This window comes from Lepidochelys olivacea (assembly GCF_965140295.1).
Source record: "Lepidochelys olivacea isolate rLepOli2 genome assembly, chromosome: 6".
Lineage (NCBI taxonomy): Eukaryota > Metazoa > Chordata > Testudines > Cheloniidae > Lepidochelys > Lepidochelys olivacea.
In genome coordinates this window covers 106,918,170-106,934,898 of record NC_140416.1, presented here as the reverse complement: position 1 = coordinate 106,934,898, position 16,729 = coordinate 106,918,170, and the positions used below count along the sequence as shown (strand labels likewise).

Sequence of the window (16,729 nt, the reverse complement as noted above, 5' to 3'; positions counted from 1 at the left end):
AAATGCCTCATTTATGAAGTGATTAACATAAATTATTCATTTTAATATTGCCAATCCTGTTGTGGATTTCAGGGTAGGATTTTTTTAAAGCATACTGAACATAAGTGGCCATTTGCAGACTCAAACTTGGTGACAAAATCTGCAACTCAAGGCCATATAAGATTCCCCTATCAACAGACAGGATTGCAGACAGATTGGAAAAAACAAAAACAAAAACCAAAAAACCCCCCACACCATTAAATTGAACCATTGCAAATACCACATTTCAGCAATCATTAAAATATAGCAAGACAATCTGCATTTTTTTGAACTGTGTAAGAGGTAAGTTTGAGTCATGACTTGGAAACGTTTTACTGAGATATCCAGTTATGGATATGCAGCTCAGTCCAAATACGAGTTAATATTGCACTTTTCTATTGTCTTGCATGAGATTTAAATAAAAACCCACAAACTAAGTGACACAGCGTGGTATCCTTCATGATGAATTTACAGCCATCAGCCATCATCTTTGCTTGTCTGTATCAAAGCAGTAGCTGATACTAGTCCCATCCAGTAATGTTTTTATTTGGCCTTATTAAAAAGTGAAGTGCAGACGCCCATAATATTCTTAGCTGTCTCTTGACTTGCTCAAAAGCCTGGCTTGAGCGTTGACTTCTTTTCCAAAAACTGAGTTGTTGTATTTACTAGTGATGGTACATTCAACAGGATGGATATAATAGTAAGTATTACAAACAGATGTATCCTGATTTAATGCCTGGTATTAAAGTTAACACATGGTATTAAAATCAATGAGTAGAAATTGCTTCCAAGACAGTAGGCAGATACACCATCTGGGAAGATGAACTGAAGGAGAGTTTGGAGAGAGTTTATTTTAAGTCCCTTTCCTTAGGATTGGCTTTATTAAGATAAAGAAGGCTTTAAAACAGGATCAAAGTGACAGCGAACACAAGGTAACAGTCAACAGATGTTTTTCCAGTTTCCAGCAAGCTGTGAGGGACGAATACACACACTTCCCCTTATGTGGTCTCCCGTAAGACAGCATCCCCTTTTCTTGTATAGCCCTGCTACTCACACATCACCCATATAATGGGCAGGGAAATTGGATTCTACTTATAACCCCTTGTAGCAAAACTGCTGCCCCAACACACCCTCTGCTGGCTAGATATGGTATTACAGCACCATTTCCCTCATTTTCTGTTGGTGTACTCTGGCCATAGGAGTGTCTTGGTCTTCTAATCACACAACTTTACAGAGTCCAGCCCCTTCCAAGGCTTCTGAGTTTTCTACCAATGTCTAACAGAAAACTTGACCACAGCCAGACCCTCAGCCCAGCAGACCACCTTTTCCTCCCAGACACACCTCAGTTGTGATAGGCTTTCCCTACACCTCATCCCAGAGTCCTATGCTCCCACAGCCCCAGGGGCTGGGGCACATTGCTCCCCATCAGGAGCTCAGGCAGGCTGCAGCTCATCAGGGATCCTGCCTCCAATTAGGCATCCAATTCACCCTGGGAGTAGTCTGTCTGCTTTTTCCCGCCTTCCTACTTAGCCTTTTTTCAGAGTATTTCATACAGAGGGCATTTGCCACCTCTCCTCTCCTCTCCTCTCTAATTGAGCTCACCCAGCTCCATATGAAAATCCCCAGCTCTTCCTCAGAGGTCTCCTAACTAAACAGAGCAACCTGATCTCCAGCTGATTGGGATTAGCTGGGAGGAGGGGGAGAGTGATCTATTACAGGCTGAACCCTTAAGGGTGACACCCCTTATATGTTGGAATTTAAGGAGCACCTTTATATGCTAAAGGTGATTTAGGTAAGACTAAACCTTTGGCCCTTAAACCTCTGTACAAATGTTGTGCCGAAGGTCAGAGAAACCAAGCATGCTGGAATTTTAAAGAATATAATTGCATATTGACTAAAAATGTCCAATCAGTGAGTGTTCAGCAGTTTCTTCATAGTTTATCCACTAAACTTAGCCCCTGTTTACACTAAGTAAATTTGCACCAATGTAGTTGCATTTTCAGAGCAAAACTGATGCAGAAATACTGCCCTAGTGCAAAGCCGGGCTCAAACCAGTGTAACTTATTTCTGTGTTACCAGCTGAAACTGCACTGGTGTAAATCCTGCTTTGCATCTCCAGGGCTATACACTCATGAGTATTTCCTTAAGGTAGACAGGACTGTAGAGACCATACCCGCTCACTACAAAGCCTTCACATTTATCTTCAAAAAAATCATGAATGTGTGGCAGATTGTATGCACCTAATCTCAAATGTAGGGTGCCTAAATCCAAGAAGATGACAGCCTTAGTCAAGCTAGGAAGTTTCCAGAAAGTTTAGAACTGAAGAAAATAGTGGTTTTGGCTTTGGGAAATATAAACATAATTATAGAGCTAATGGAATATTGAGAATCGGGTTGTCCTATCTTCCTGGTTACTGCACTGTACGGCTAGAAAAAAAGCAGCACTGCAAAGAGAAAAGCACAGCCATGGCAATGTGTAGCCTATCAGCAGGTTTATGGTGTCATCTAGACCCTGGATATTTTCTTTACGTTCTTATATTTTCACAGTGTATGTTACATGAAGGTACACCTAAGGTATATCTACACTGCACGCTCCTTTTGGCTGTCTGTAGAGTACATACACTGCATGCCCTTCTAGCATGGGTGTAAACCGCAGTGTAGACAGAGATGTGAATAAAGACATGCCTGAACCCTTTGCTCCCCCAAGTTGTGCCTCCTCGTCTGTACTGCTATTTTTAGCAGTGGAATGTCCTGCAGCTGCCTCCCTGCTGCTGGGGTCTTTCCCCACTGGAGGGAAAGGATCCAGCAAGGGGGAAAAGACATTGGCAGGGGGGAGGCAGTGGGAAAAGATTCCAGCAGCCTCCTGCTATTGGAGCCTTTTCCCACCACAGGGACCTGCTGGAGCCTAGCTCTGCCACTGTGAAAGACTCCGGCTGCGGGGAAAGTCTCTGGCAGGGGGAGGCAGTGAGGAAAAGTTCCAGCAGCTCCCTGCTACCGAGCCTTTCCCCACTGCCTCCCCCGTGTCAGAGCTTCTCACTGACATGTAACTACACACCACCGTGTGGATGCAGCCTGCTTTTCACTGCTGTGTGTAGCTACACCTACCCTCCACACTGACTCAAGAGGTGTGCAACCTTATTGACAGGATGTGGACCTGTCTCAAACGCCCTCTCTTTCAGTTTCAAGTTAAAGATGCCATAATTGCAACTGTGCTTTTATTAATCTCCCGGGAGCCTATTTGCTTGCTGCATCCTACACTTTTTCAAAGAAGTACCCAGGAGCCGGAGCATGCACCGACTTTTCAACATTTAGATGCCCTAAGGCTTGAGCCAAAGCCCACTGAAGTCAATGGAAAGGCCCCTGTCAAAGCCCATAGTGTACTGTGATGCAATGGAAAGCTGCAAAACCACCAGCTGGCTGTGAGACGTGAAGCTCATCATGCTCACAGGAAAACTTGTACTTTGCGTTAGTCTTATTTATTACTTCATGCATGCACATTGTTATTAAGTACTCATGCTACAGTAGCATCCAGCAGACCCAGTCAGAATGAGGGCCCAGTTGTGCTGGGTGCCATATAACCATAGGCCTAGATCTTACAAATGGATCCACCTGGGAATAGTCCTGTGCTTGTGCTTGAAATCAATGAGGTTCTGCATGGGTGCAGGCTTGTGCCCGGGTACATCCATGTGCAGGATCTAGCCCACAGAAGCAGTCCATGCCCTGAAGAGCTTATGCTCTAAGAAGATGAAATGTGGGGTGAAGAAAAATAATCAAATATACCCAATTTATCTATCTAAATATCTGCATTCACATACATTTCCTATGTGTATATTTTAGGTTTGCAATTCCATAAATAAATCAATATTGACTTTCTCCAAATCCCCCTCAGCTGTCCACCAAAGCTAGCCAGAAAACTTTGAAAATTCAGCCAAACAAAAGAACATTTTCTGTGATTTTTTTCATTGAATTTCCCTCCCCCATCTTATGGCATCTCTGCTCAATTGCATCTCAGCCTAGCCATTAAACACTGGCTGATTTCTTGTAGGTGTTATGGCACAAATGGTCTCGAGAAGGCATCGAACAGGTAAAACTTTTATCAATGCAGCTTCATATTATAGTTATATATTTGTGATATTACACACATAATTTTGATTTAACATTAATTTTTAAAACTATGAGTTTGCATGAACTTCAGAAAAACAGAGCTACAATGGTAATTACTTTACTGGGCATGTTTCAGAGTAGCAGCCGTGTTAGTCTGTATTCACAAAAAGAAAAGGAGGACTTGTGGCACCTTAGAGACTAACCAATTTATCTGAGCATAAGCTTTCGTGAGCTACAGCTCACTTCATCGGATGCATTCAGTGGAAATGCATTCACTGAACGCATCCGATGAAGTGAGCTGTAGCTCATGAAAGCTTATGCTCAAATAAATTGGTTAGTCTCTAAGGTGCCACAAGTCCTCCTTTTCTTTTTACTGGGCATATCTTTTAGAAAAGAAATACACAACTGAAAGCGAAAATACACTTGCAAAGAGTAGTGGAGAAAAACTCAAATTCAGTACCACCTGAATTTGTCTCATGTGTCTCTCGAGTCATTTGCTAGTCACTTGACATATAGCCTAGTAGAAGGACCCTAACTCTCATTGACAGGAGAAAAAGAAATCATCCTGGTAGTTTGCTTAACTTTTAATACAATTATCACTTTCTCAAATAAATGGTTCCCTTTATAAAATGCACCCCCCCTTTCCCACCTTGCCCAAACCCTTTTGGGCTAATTTTGATCTCTGTTTGAAATTGCATGCATGTGCCTGAGGAATTAGTAGCACAGTATGTTCTCCATGTCCATGTGCCATAAATCTGGCTGACAACAGCGTCGCACAGTATTCTTTCCTGATTGTCCTTCATGACAAATGTTAAGTGCTGCTATCAAATAACTTGAAACATTTTTTTCTTTTCGCTCTGCGTTGTATGGTTCCCAGAATTTCCTCAACCAGTAGCTCAGCAGCCTAAAAAAACTATTTTAAAAAGTCATAATAGATATCGCTCTGCTTTCGTTTGTTACTACAGATATCAGAATCAGGTGAAATGTGTGGTTGTGTGTGTGTGTGTGTGGTGGGGGGGTAAATTTGCTCTCTGGCTACATAAGAATGTTTATTTTTAGGAGTTACTTCTATTATCTATTTCTATTTCAAACTAACAAAGGACATGGACATAGAAAATACCATAGATATGAAGAACTGGGACGTTGGAAAAGCTTTGAGTATTTTACTACGGTAACTATAGCATTGGAAGTGAGCTGCTTCACTCTATAAAGAGCTGGTGTGAATACTGTGGTGGATCACTTACCATCCAGGAGAGATAATATCAGATACTCCCTGGAGGTATTAAATACACATACTCTGCTTACTATTGGGACTACAAGGGACTTACATACTGTCTAACCAGTCAGGTAAGAACAGCAAGAAGCCCCAGGGGAAAGAACTGTACACATGTAAATGAACTTTATGTTATTCAGGACATCTTGGAATAGATGTGAAGCTAAGCGAAATATTCAAAGATTCTGGGTCAGATCCCATTTCCAGCCAAGTTGTGTTTGGTGTATAACCTTGAATGGGGTGGGTAGTGGGGGAAAATGGCTTTAAGCCACCTTTCCACTGTTGTGATCCTTAGCCTTACTGGGGATCAAACCAGACAACCTTGCAATTTAGAGCAGCCTAGAGAGTACTCTAAATTGTGCCAGATGGACAGATGTACCCCTGCGCCCAGGCGCATGGTCCATCCAGGCATGCCTCCTAGGCCTGTGGATGGGTGAGATAGAGCTTGATATGCTGGCTTTACCTCACCTGGGGATTTCCCCTGTGTTAGGGGAATCCCAGCTGCTGTGTTAGGGATGTTCTCCATCCTCTTTGTGCTGCATGGCAAAGGAAATGGGGTCTGAGGTCAGGGGCCAAGATCTGATTCAGAGTGTCTACACCTAACACCTAGCCAGGCTCAAAGGGATCTTGTGAAATAAGTTGTGTTAAATGAGAGGAAATTTAAAATATACGTCCTATCTAGGAATGTGGGGATTCAATTAATATAAAGATATAAACAAGAGGCACAAGCCAGAGAAAGGGAATGAGCCATGAGTTTGGAGAGAGACACAAGAAAGGCCTGACAGCCTGGATGTTAGAAACACACATAAACTCCATGGACCAGATTGTGTAATCCTTACCCACACAACTAGCAAGATTGATTTCAGTGGGATGAAAGGGAGCAAGTATTCACCCATGTGAGTAAAGGCTGAACAATCTGGAGATTTTCAAAGACACAAAAGCAGTTAGGTGTCCAGCTCCCATTGAAAGTCAATGGGAGTTGAATGCCTAACTCTCCTTTGTGTTTTTGAAAAATCTCTCTCTGAGAAAGTTTCATGATGCAGGGGAATGGTAGGCATGGCTGACCAAAGAAAGCTATAACTACCAAACAAAATGAGACAACTTCCCAAGCGGAAGGAACTTTGTATGGAGGAAGGCGGCCAGTAGGGTTCAAAGAATGTAAAGAAGATGTAGTAGGTTGCTGATGGTGTAAACTGCTGAAGGGCTGTATGGGGAGGGATAGCTCGGTGGTTTGAGCATTGGCCTGCTAAACACAGGGTTGTGAACTCAATCCCTGAGAGGGCCATTTAGGGATCTGGGGCAAAAATTGGGGCTTGGTCCTGCTTTGAGCAGCAGGTTGGACTAAATGACCTCCTGAGGTCCCTTCTAACCCTGATATGGGGAAATACTTCCAGTTGAGAATGGCTTCTTAAGCTATAAATGCAAACAAATGGATGTTTTTTCACAATTCATTGTAGAAAAATTGAGGTTTTGAACTGTCACAGAAGATAAACATAATGGCCCAGATTTTGATCATAGTTAAATCCAATGTAAATCTGGAGAGAGTACGTTGATATCAGATGAGTTATTCCAGTGTAAAACTGGTGCAAGAAAGAATTTAATCAGGCCCTCCGTTTTCCTGCATGTGTGTACAGATCTGAGCACTCTGACAGCACTTAGCAACTAACTAACTTTAACTAACTAACTAATAATGGTAGGTATCCCTTGTTGGTGGAAGGAAGCATAGAAGAAATTAATGTTAGATTAAGAATTGTTTGCAGGAGTGTTTGAGTGTTTCTTTTCCAGATTTGTACCTGGGACACTATTTGTTGCTAGATGAGGTTTGATTCTCTCTCTTCTTCCGGATAATTTGAAACAAAGTGCAAAAACAAAGAAATAAATTTTTTTTTAACAATAAGTAAGATCTCTGGCCTATTTGTCATAAAATATCTTCCTTTGCCCAGTATAAGTAGTTCTCAATTAAAACAAGCGTGTGAGCTTTTTGCTGTATATATTTCGTAAAGAGAATTACACAATATTTAGTAGTAAGATGTGCCTCAAAATGCACCAGATCATAGAATCATAGAATCTCAGGGTTGGAAGGGACCTCAGGAGGTCATCTAGTCCAGCCCCCTACTCAAAGCAGGAGATTGCATTATGTTACATGACAGTTATATTTTTTTAATGTCTGGAAGCATCCCCTTTAGACCACACCAAAAGTTCTTTCGTATTCTATCCCTCCAAGCTTGAACACTGAAAGTGTGATTTTGTTAACTCAATTAACTATTGACAGGAACTCAGTATAACTCAATTAACTATTGACAGGAACAGATAATTACAGCTTAAACCATGCTGTTTGATATATCCCTTTTGACTTCTGTTTGTCATCCAGTTGAAGGGGGGTAAAAAAGCCAAGGCAATAAAATGTGTTTTAAAATAGCATGTTTCTAAATACACTGTAGCAACTGGAAATACTTCTGACATATCTGAGCTTTTCAGAAGTGGAGCATATTGTTCTAATCTGATCTAAACAACTTTCCCTGAGAAACCTCAGGGCTTAAGATTTATTTTGAGTGGAGGATGCAAGAGGATCAGATAACTTTGATTTGTACAAAAGGGAAAGTGTGATCTCTTTCAAGGATTCCTGGCATTCATTGCAAATTTCTCTTCTGTTGCTCTTTAAAGGGAAAGTGATAAATATGTGATCTGCTTTCTGTTTAGAAGCAAGAATGTGGATCTGAAAGCTGATTTATTTCAAAACTGATAAAAAACTGATGACCTCCAATAGCCTTTGACCAAAGTTTAGTAATTGCTGAAGGTATACTGGGGCATGATCCTTTAACTATAGAAGCCAGTTAAAGACAGGGACCACTTCCTTCCACATTTTGTCTGGGTGGAAATCATTTGTGAGCCAGGAAATGAGAGTGAGCCTGAGCTAGCAAGCTGCAGAAAACTCCAGGCTTTAACTAAAGTGTGCCAGAAACATGGAACTAAGAGATACAAGGAGTGAGAATGCAGAAGGTGAACTTTATTGCAAAGCAAGGAAAAAACTAAAATCTGGAACCAATTCTACTGGCTAAATTCTGCCTTGGTAAACTGCAGCCACGGTGAGCTCTTCATCATAGTTGAACAAGACTGTGAAGATCCCAGTTAGGTGACACAATGCTGACCATGACTACAGGTCTGTTTAGATTGTGGCAAGTTGTGTTCAGCATTATGTCAGCTAATTGTGTCTAAATGCGGCTGGGATCTGCATTTCATCATAGTTAGCTGATCTGATGATGAACACAAATTCTGGTTGACACTGAAATTGTGAGCAGCATCATTTCAGGTAATTGTGTTTAATCGCTGATGGGACACGAGTTTAATCACAATTAGTTGCTATGATGCTGGTCTACCCTAACTGCATTGTAGCAGATAACTTGACTCTTTATCCTTGTTTTCAAACAAGATAAAATGTTCTAGTGAAGACAAGAGGGGGGCTGCACAGGGTGAATATTGTATGATGTTAATGTTAGTAAGATTGCACAGATATGGATTGGGTCAGAATTTTTTTCTTTCTTTGTTACAGACTAACCAGAAAGGGAGACAATTTGGAATAGCTCTGGTTTGCACTGTACTCTTGTAATTGTCTTAGGTTTTCTTTATTCAAATTGATGTCCAAAGTCTCTGATTTCACAGTTTTGTCTTCTTTTCTCAGTCCAAAGGCCAGGTGCCAGTTAGGAGGGGCCATAAGATGTAGCATATATTGTCTCAGGATACCTATATGGGTGAGAGAAACAGTGTCCATTGTTAGGTCCTGGGAAGAAGAGTAACACAGCAGTGCACTGCAAGAGGAGAACAGCAATGTATTCAAGATATCCAACTCCCAGGGTTAAGAAAGACTGGAGACTGTGCATTTCATGAGAGTATCTGAACACCAACTGATACTCATCACTGGGCCTATTTCCTTTGAACCCTCTCATGTAAATGATTCATGACAGGGCACAGCCGTTCAGTTTATTTCCAGGGGCTGGCTCTTTTCTTCTGTTCTTTTTAAACTGGGGGAGTATATTGCTAACTGCTTTGGGTCCTTCCAACGCAGGAACAGTTTTGAAGGAAGTTGAACCTATCACTTTGAAAATGATATCCTTGTGGAAGAGGCAGCCTAATGTTTGCAAGAGTAAGAAGTGAAGTGATTGATATACTGATGGAGGGGAATGGAGTTTTTGTGTTCTGGTGGGGGTTTACACAATGAGGGGAAAGATTCCAACATTAAACCTAAATGCTTTAAATGTATCCAGAGCCAGATAAAAAAAAATCCTTAGATGTGACCCATTCAAATAGAATTAATTAATTTTTTACTTTAGATTGCAGTGTCAGTGGACAGGTAAAACATTTGTCTTTAATGGTGATCCTTGTACCTGGTTCCATGCTCAAATCAAAAGACAGAGAGTCAAAATAATGATGATGGTACTGTTGCAGAGTGCAGTGCTTTGGGTAATTCAGAAGAGTTACTTCCCCCATGGGTCAGGGTTTCATTGCAGATGCTAAGATTAGTCTTCACCACCTGACTTTGGAAAGCAAACTATTCTTGGAGGTTTGGAAGATGTGTGAGAGATCTTATATGTCTATGAGAAGCAGTAACCCCATAACCATAATCCCCTGTAGCCCACAGCACGAGAGACGGCCCGTGTTGTGTGTGCGACTAATGTTTGTGACAGCAAATGGATTCAGTTCAGGAAGGTATGAAACGGATGGGGCCATTTGGTTTCTCTTTATCAAGATGGTAAGTTGTGCAGACCCACAAATATGCAGAGAGGTATCATATTAAATGCGTGGCTATGGAACATCCAAATTTTTCAAACTTGGATGCCTAAAGTTAGGTACTTGATTTGATATTTTGGTACAATATATCAAAATGACCTAATTTTTAGAAAAGCTGAGCACTCACAGCACCTACTGAAGTCATTGAGAGTTGTGGGGAGCCAGCAGTTTTAATATGAAACCAGTTTGATTTGAGTGCGTAGCTTTAGGTGCACATGTATGAAAATGTTGGCCAATATAGTTTTGGTTGCAGACTTATGAGGGGAATTAAGTGGTATACATTCCATAAGCCTGAAGTGGTTGTATGGATATGGCAACCTATTTCTGAAAAGAGAAGGTTGTACTATGTTTATAAACTGTTTTCTGCAAAGTTAACAACATTAGTTTGAATAATAGGACATAAATTGCCTTAAAAGTTCTTCTGATTTCTCATTAGATTTAATCTGATATGGGGGAAATCTTGTTAAATATAATCAGGAAGATTGCAACAATTTAAGTTTCTCCCCTTCATCTTTCCTAAAACAGATTTTTTATACGAGGAGCTATTAAAGACATTACAAGACGATGCCTGTATCCCAAAATGTCTTGATAAGTGTGATTAATAAATTTCCAATGGTCATTACTTGCAGAATCATAGAAGCATAGGGCTGAAAAGGACTTTGAGAAGTCATTGAGTCCAGCCCCCTGTACTGGGACAGCATGAAGTAAACCTAGACCATCCTGGATGGGTGTTTGTCTAAACTATTCTTAAAAACTCCAATGAGGGGGATTCCACCACCTCCCTTGGAAGCCTATTTCAGAACTTAACTATCTTTGTCATTAAAAGACTTTTCCCAATACCTCACCTAAATCTCCCTTGCTGCAGATAAAGTCTCTTATTTCTTGCCATACCTTCAGTGGACATGGAGAACAATTGATCCCCATCCTCTTTATAAGAGCCCTTAAGGTATCTGAAGACTGTTAACACCCCTCCTCCCTTCTTTTCTTGGAGATAAAACATGCCCACTTTGTAACCTGATTTGTGAGGAAAGGTTATTCTAAACCATCTGTCATTTGTTGATGGTTTCCAAAAAGATCATGTCCAAGGCAGAAAAAAACAATACTTGGGCATAATCACTTAGAAGTTGTTTCTGGATTCTTGCTTGGGCTTCATATACTTGTTAAGCAGTCAGATGAATTGAATGTTTAGCCTTTGTGGTTTCATCGTAAATTGATGATGACTTATTTTCCCTGTTTGGTTTTACCCTAGGATTTCAAAGCAGCATGTAGTAATGAACACCTGCAACTTGAAATCAAATTGCTGTTTTCCCAAGGTTTGGGTTACAGAAAAGCCTGTGGGATTGATGACACACAGAGGAAAATAGGGCTACCATCCCCCACTAACCCATTCCTCTAATGCTCAGTAATCTGAAATGTATTTTGGAAAAAAAAACAAAACCCACAACAACAAGGAGTTCTTGTGGCACTTTAGAGACTAACACATTCATTTGGGCATAAACTTTCGTGGGCTAAAACCCACTTCATCAGATTTTAGCCCACAAAAGCTTATACTCAAATAAATGTGTTAATCTCTAAGGTGCCACAAGGACTCCTCCTTGTTTTTGCTGATACAGACTAACAGGGCTGCCCCTCTGAACCCTGATCATTTTGAACCTGTCCGTTCTCCGGGGATGCACAGCTGTCCTTTGTTCAGCTAGGGCTTGGAGCTGGAGTCAGTGAGGTGCTTAAACAGGTGCCTTAGTTTAACCAGGTGAGGAGCCACCTTGCCGTCAATGGGATTAGCCAGCTGTTTAAAGTGAGGCAGGTGCCCAGGTACCTCCTCTGAATCGGGGCCTTGGGAGATGCGCTAAATTGTAGGCTGACGGGGAGCGGCTTCCCAGCCCTTGCGGGGCGGCACGCGGCCGGAGCCCAGCAGGTTACTACAGTGCGCGCAGCTGGGAAGCCGGGGCACAGTTTGGGCTACGCGGTGGAGACCTTTGCGGCGTCAGCAAGCTGCTGCCTGCCCCGGGGGAAAGGGAGGCATCGCCTGCGCTCAGCCCCTCGCGGGAAGCCCCAAGCGCGGGGTGAGCGCGACCTCCGGAGGGGGCTCCGCAGCGGTAGCGGTTGATTTGTAACTTTAGGGAGCTCAGCGGGGGAGGCCGTAACGCACCCTGCGGGGCAGGTTTTCTGCAGAGCGCCGACGCTGTCGGGGGGCCCTAAGTGGCCGGGGTAGCGCGCGCCCTCCTGCGGCCCCCGCCCGTGCAGGTCCGCCTCCCCTGCCCCAGCGATCTCCTCCCGCCCGCCAGATCCCCGGCAGCTCGGAGGGAGGTTACACGGCAGCGATTGCATTAGCTTATCAGTTCCGTGACGAGGAGCCAAGAGCAGGCGTGTTGTTTTATTCCAGATCTTTATTACTATAAAAAGTTTCATTAAAAAAAATGAACATTTTACAAAAAGAGAGGAGGGAGACCCCATAAATAGGACATTCCGTTTTGCCCCGGCGAGTGGCACTTCCAGTCTCTAACAACATCGGACTCGATTTCCTGGTATTTTGAAAACCATTTCAAAATCGGTCGTCACCAAGAGAGACTAGAAATCCCAACTAGTGTTTTCCGGGCGCTCAGCAGAGAGCACTCGCGCGCGGACCCAGACCCCCTAGAAAAACCTCCATAAAAATAGGGAACGCTTTGTTTGTTACAAAAAAAGGGGGTATTTACAAGATGCAGGAGGACATGCAGCATGGACGGAGCTGGGCTGGCAAATCAACATGATTCGATCAGAGAAGGGGCAACGATAGCACGTGCATGAAACTCACACAGCAGCCTGCCGTCCCCAGGGAGAGGAGCAGAGAACAGCTCCTGCCACCCCCACCCCCGGGCCCCCCCGGGGCAGCACACCCCCTCTCCTCCCCCCAGCACAGTTTCCTTTTACACGTGGATGACCACCGTACTGGGGCTCTGGAGCCGGTTTTTGTACTGGTCGAGCCAGCTCCGCAGTTCGGAGATCTTGTAGCCCTCTGGTCCTCTGCCTCCCTGGTACATCACCACCTCCTCCTGGATGATGTAGAGCCTTTCAAAGAAGGCTCCATAGGCGGCGCTGGAAGCATTGTCCATGGTGTCCACTGCCAGGGGGCAGCCAGGCGCCCCTTCCTGCATCAGCTGAGCCGCCCTCAGCCGGTCTTGGAGGCACTGGTGCTTGGGGATCTGGTAGGCTGCGTCCGAGCTGACCCAGCCGTCGGAGGGGTGAGCCTCTTCGATGTACACCAGCAGGAAGTCAGCGATGTCCACGAAGTGCGCAGTTAGGCGCTGGAAGGACCTCAGGCGAGCCATGAAGGGAGGTCAGGTGCAGCTCCCAAAGTTGAGGATCAGGGGTCTCTTGCCTCGGGCGTAATCCAGGATCCTGAGCCGCTTCTGCCCGTCCAGCTGGATGACTTCGGGGTTGGGGGCGGCGGAGCCCACGTGGGCTGACTTGAAGAAGTCCAGCTTCTGCCCGTGCCACACGGCTTTCAGGGACTCCAGGGTGAACATGCGGTTAGAGTCGGACACGCAGACTGGGGGGTCGTCCGGGGGCAGCTCCTGGCCAGGACAGGCTTCCTCCTCCTCCGCCCTGCTACCCATCAGCAGCACCTTCTTCCTGATGCACAGAAAATCCAGGAGCCAGAGCATCAGCGCGGTGAGCAGGAAGCGGGGGAACAGGAGGATGCAGGCAGCGACCTGGGTGAGCAGCTGCAAGGTGTGAACGCCGAGGGAGTGGAGCATCCTGACGGCTGCTGGGCTCCCGCCCCCTTCGACACACGCCTGCCTGCCGGGCTCTGTGCAGCGCAGCTGGGATCCCGCGTCTCTTTAAGCCCATTTTATAGTCAGGGATTTAAATGAAAAGTGACTCCACCTCCGGCCAGAACCCGCCCCCTTGGAACTTAAACCCGGGGATTACCTACCCTCCACTCCAATGACCTAAAAATACACAGGGAGGAGGAGAGAGACCGGACAGGAGCTGCGAGGGACGTGCCACGGAGCAGGGAGCAGCCACTATCCGGCAGCAGCCGAGAGCCAGGGCACTGCTGGGGGCTCCGGCGCAGATATCAAACACACACACACACACACACACACACTCTCCTACAAACAACCCGGCCGGGACGATGCAACAGGCGAGCTCCGCGGCCCCGCCCCCTCCCCACTGCGCTCCAGGAGTGGGCGCGCCCGGGGGGCAGCGCACGTGTGGGGGCAGCGCGCGTGCCCGCCATAGCCGCGCGCCCCCCCAGGCGCCTCCACCTCGGGGGCAGGAGAAGTAACTCCCTGCGATTGATCGCGGCTGTTGCTGCGAGGGTTCCCCGACACGCCCCCCCCCTTTCCCTAACTTCAGGAGCCAGAGGCTGCAGGGCGAACTTTCCCCAGCGGCGCGGCGGGGCCGTGGCCTGGGAGAGGCTGGGGGTGTGGGGGTCGGACAGGAGTACCCTCCGCCTTGGCCACGCTGGAGGGCTGGGCCCTGGAAGGGGCCGTACCCAGGAGGTACGTTTGGTTAAGGGGCGCTTCGCTCTTGCTCTGCCTTGGATGAGCAAACAAACGCCCGGTCCCCTGGCAGCCCGCGGTGCGCCCTGCGCCCAGGCCGGGGAGCGACTGCAAGCGGCCTCGCTGGGCTGCAGCCGCCGGGGGTCTGTGCTGGAGGAAGGGACGGGGGCGCTTGCCAGGTTAATGACCACTCGCCGCCTCTAGTTACTAAACCGGTTGACAGCACGAAATCAACGAGAGGGGCGAGAGAAAAGGGAAGCGATTCCTCGCCACTAGGGGTAGCTGTTGTCTGAAAGCTGAAACGTCCCCGCGCTGCTGTGGGTGGTGAAGGGAGAGATCCTTCTCGCCTCTTTGCAGAGCCGTGGCCGCCTCTCCCGTTGTAATCTTACATAACCCCTGCCGGTCTTCCCTCTGCTGCAGAAAGCAGAAGCCTTGAGTTCACCTTGACCAAGTATCCCTTCACAGTGACAAGCCGGTGAACTTGTGACCTGTTGGCTCTTCATTCTATCCACTCTGATCCCTCGGGGGTAATTTCCTGTCATTGAACATTACTGTCCTTTCTTATTTCCGGTACAGAAACGCCTACAGGCTGCAACTGAGATCAGGGCCCTACTATGCTAGGCCAGGTGCAAAGATACACTAAGAGATGAGTCTTTGTCCCCAAAGAGCTTTGACCAGGGATGGGCAAACTACAGCCCGGGAGCCGCATCCGGCCCTTCAGGCGTTTTAATCCGGCCCTCAAGCTCCGGACAGGGTGCGGGGTCCAGGGCTTGCCCTGCTCTGCACGTGCCAGTGCTCGGCGCGGCTCCCGGACGCAATGGCATGTCCCCCCTCCTGTTCCTTCGTGTAGGGGCACCCAGAGGGCTCCACACTCTGCCCCTGCCCCAAGCGCCACCCCCACAGCTCCCATTGGCCAGGAACCATGAGCATTCACGACTGCCATACAATTTCCATACCCAGATGTGGCCCTCGGGCCAAAAAGTTTGCCCACCCCGTCTTCGACCCAGATTCTCAAAAGTATTTAGCTAACTGCCATTGAAGTGGGTCTGGATCTTACAACCTAAACAGAAAGGAAATGCTATTTATCCCCATTTTACAGATGGGGAATATAGGCCTGTGGCAGAACAGGGAATAGAGCTCCGACTTCTTCAGTCTCAGTCTGGTGCCTTTATCTCATGACCATCTTGTCTCATTCTTTCTGAGAAATTCTAAGCCTCCAAAAATCTAGGTCTATCCTGGTTATCTGGGTATATATCTGTCCCCTGTTGCAGTAATATCTGAGCACTGCCTTTATTGGGACAGTTAGACCATTTCTTGTCTACTTGATCTTCTGGGCATGGGGTAACAAATATGTATTATCAAATTTAATCTGAAGTGGTAGGATGGGGTTTGCTGCATGCAGTGGGGTCTGTAACAGTATGGAACCAGTTAAATCAACATTGACTAAGTCAGGTTGAATGTTCACTTAAAAAACCCAAACAGAAAGAGACAGCAAATAACATAATGCACAGAAAAAAAGCCTTTCCATGATCAAGAGGAGTATGAATATAAACTTCTCATGACAATTGGTGATGAAGCAAAATACTTTAAATAGACGGGTGGAGTATTGTCTAGGGCATTGGTTTCCAAACTTTTTTTTTAGATCGTGCACCCCCAGGGCCAGCTCTAGGGAAGGGGAAAAAAATTAAAAAGAGCTGCCGCCGGTGCGCCGCCGAAGACGGAGCGGGGAAGAGCCGAGCTGCCACCGAAGAATCAGAGGTCCAGGAGCGCTGCTGCTGCCGTGCTGTGCATCCCCCAGGGATGGTCTTGCACATCCCCTGGGGTGCGTGCACCCCACTTTGGAGACCATTGGTCTAGGAGATGGAGCACGGGATTCATAGTCAGAAGCTCTGGATTCCATACCCAGCATTGCCACTGACTTGCTGTTACTTAGTCCTAAGTATTCAAAAGCAGTCACTAATTCTGAATGCCTCTGTTGTTGTGTGATCAGTTAAGATGTCTGGTGCCTGATTTTCAGCAGTGCTGAGGATCTGCAGCTCCCATGGACTTCAATGAACACTTCA

The 16,729-nt window shown here is 45.9% G+C and overlaps 2 protein-coding genes across 2 annotated transcripts in view; both read right to left on the bottom strand.

Moving 5' to 3' along the window:
• PPP2R5C (protein phosphatase 2 regulatory subunit B'gamma) overlaps positions 1-16,729 on the bottom strand; it is a 326,481-nt gene that overhangs the window by 261,214 nt on the left and 48,538 nt on the right. The gene's annotated exons all lie outside the window — the stretch shown is intronic.
• Positions 13,041-14,217, bottom strand: DIO3 (iodothyronine deiodinase 3). The gene has a single exon (XM_084629979.1). It carries the CDS (start codon positions 13,914-13,916, stop codon positions 13,086-13,088), a length of 831 nt encoding a protein of 276 aa, XP_084486105.1. The 5' UTR covers positions 13,917-14,217; the 3' UTR covers positions 13,041-13,085.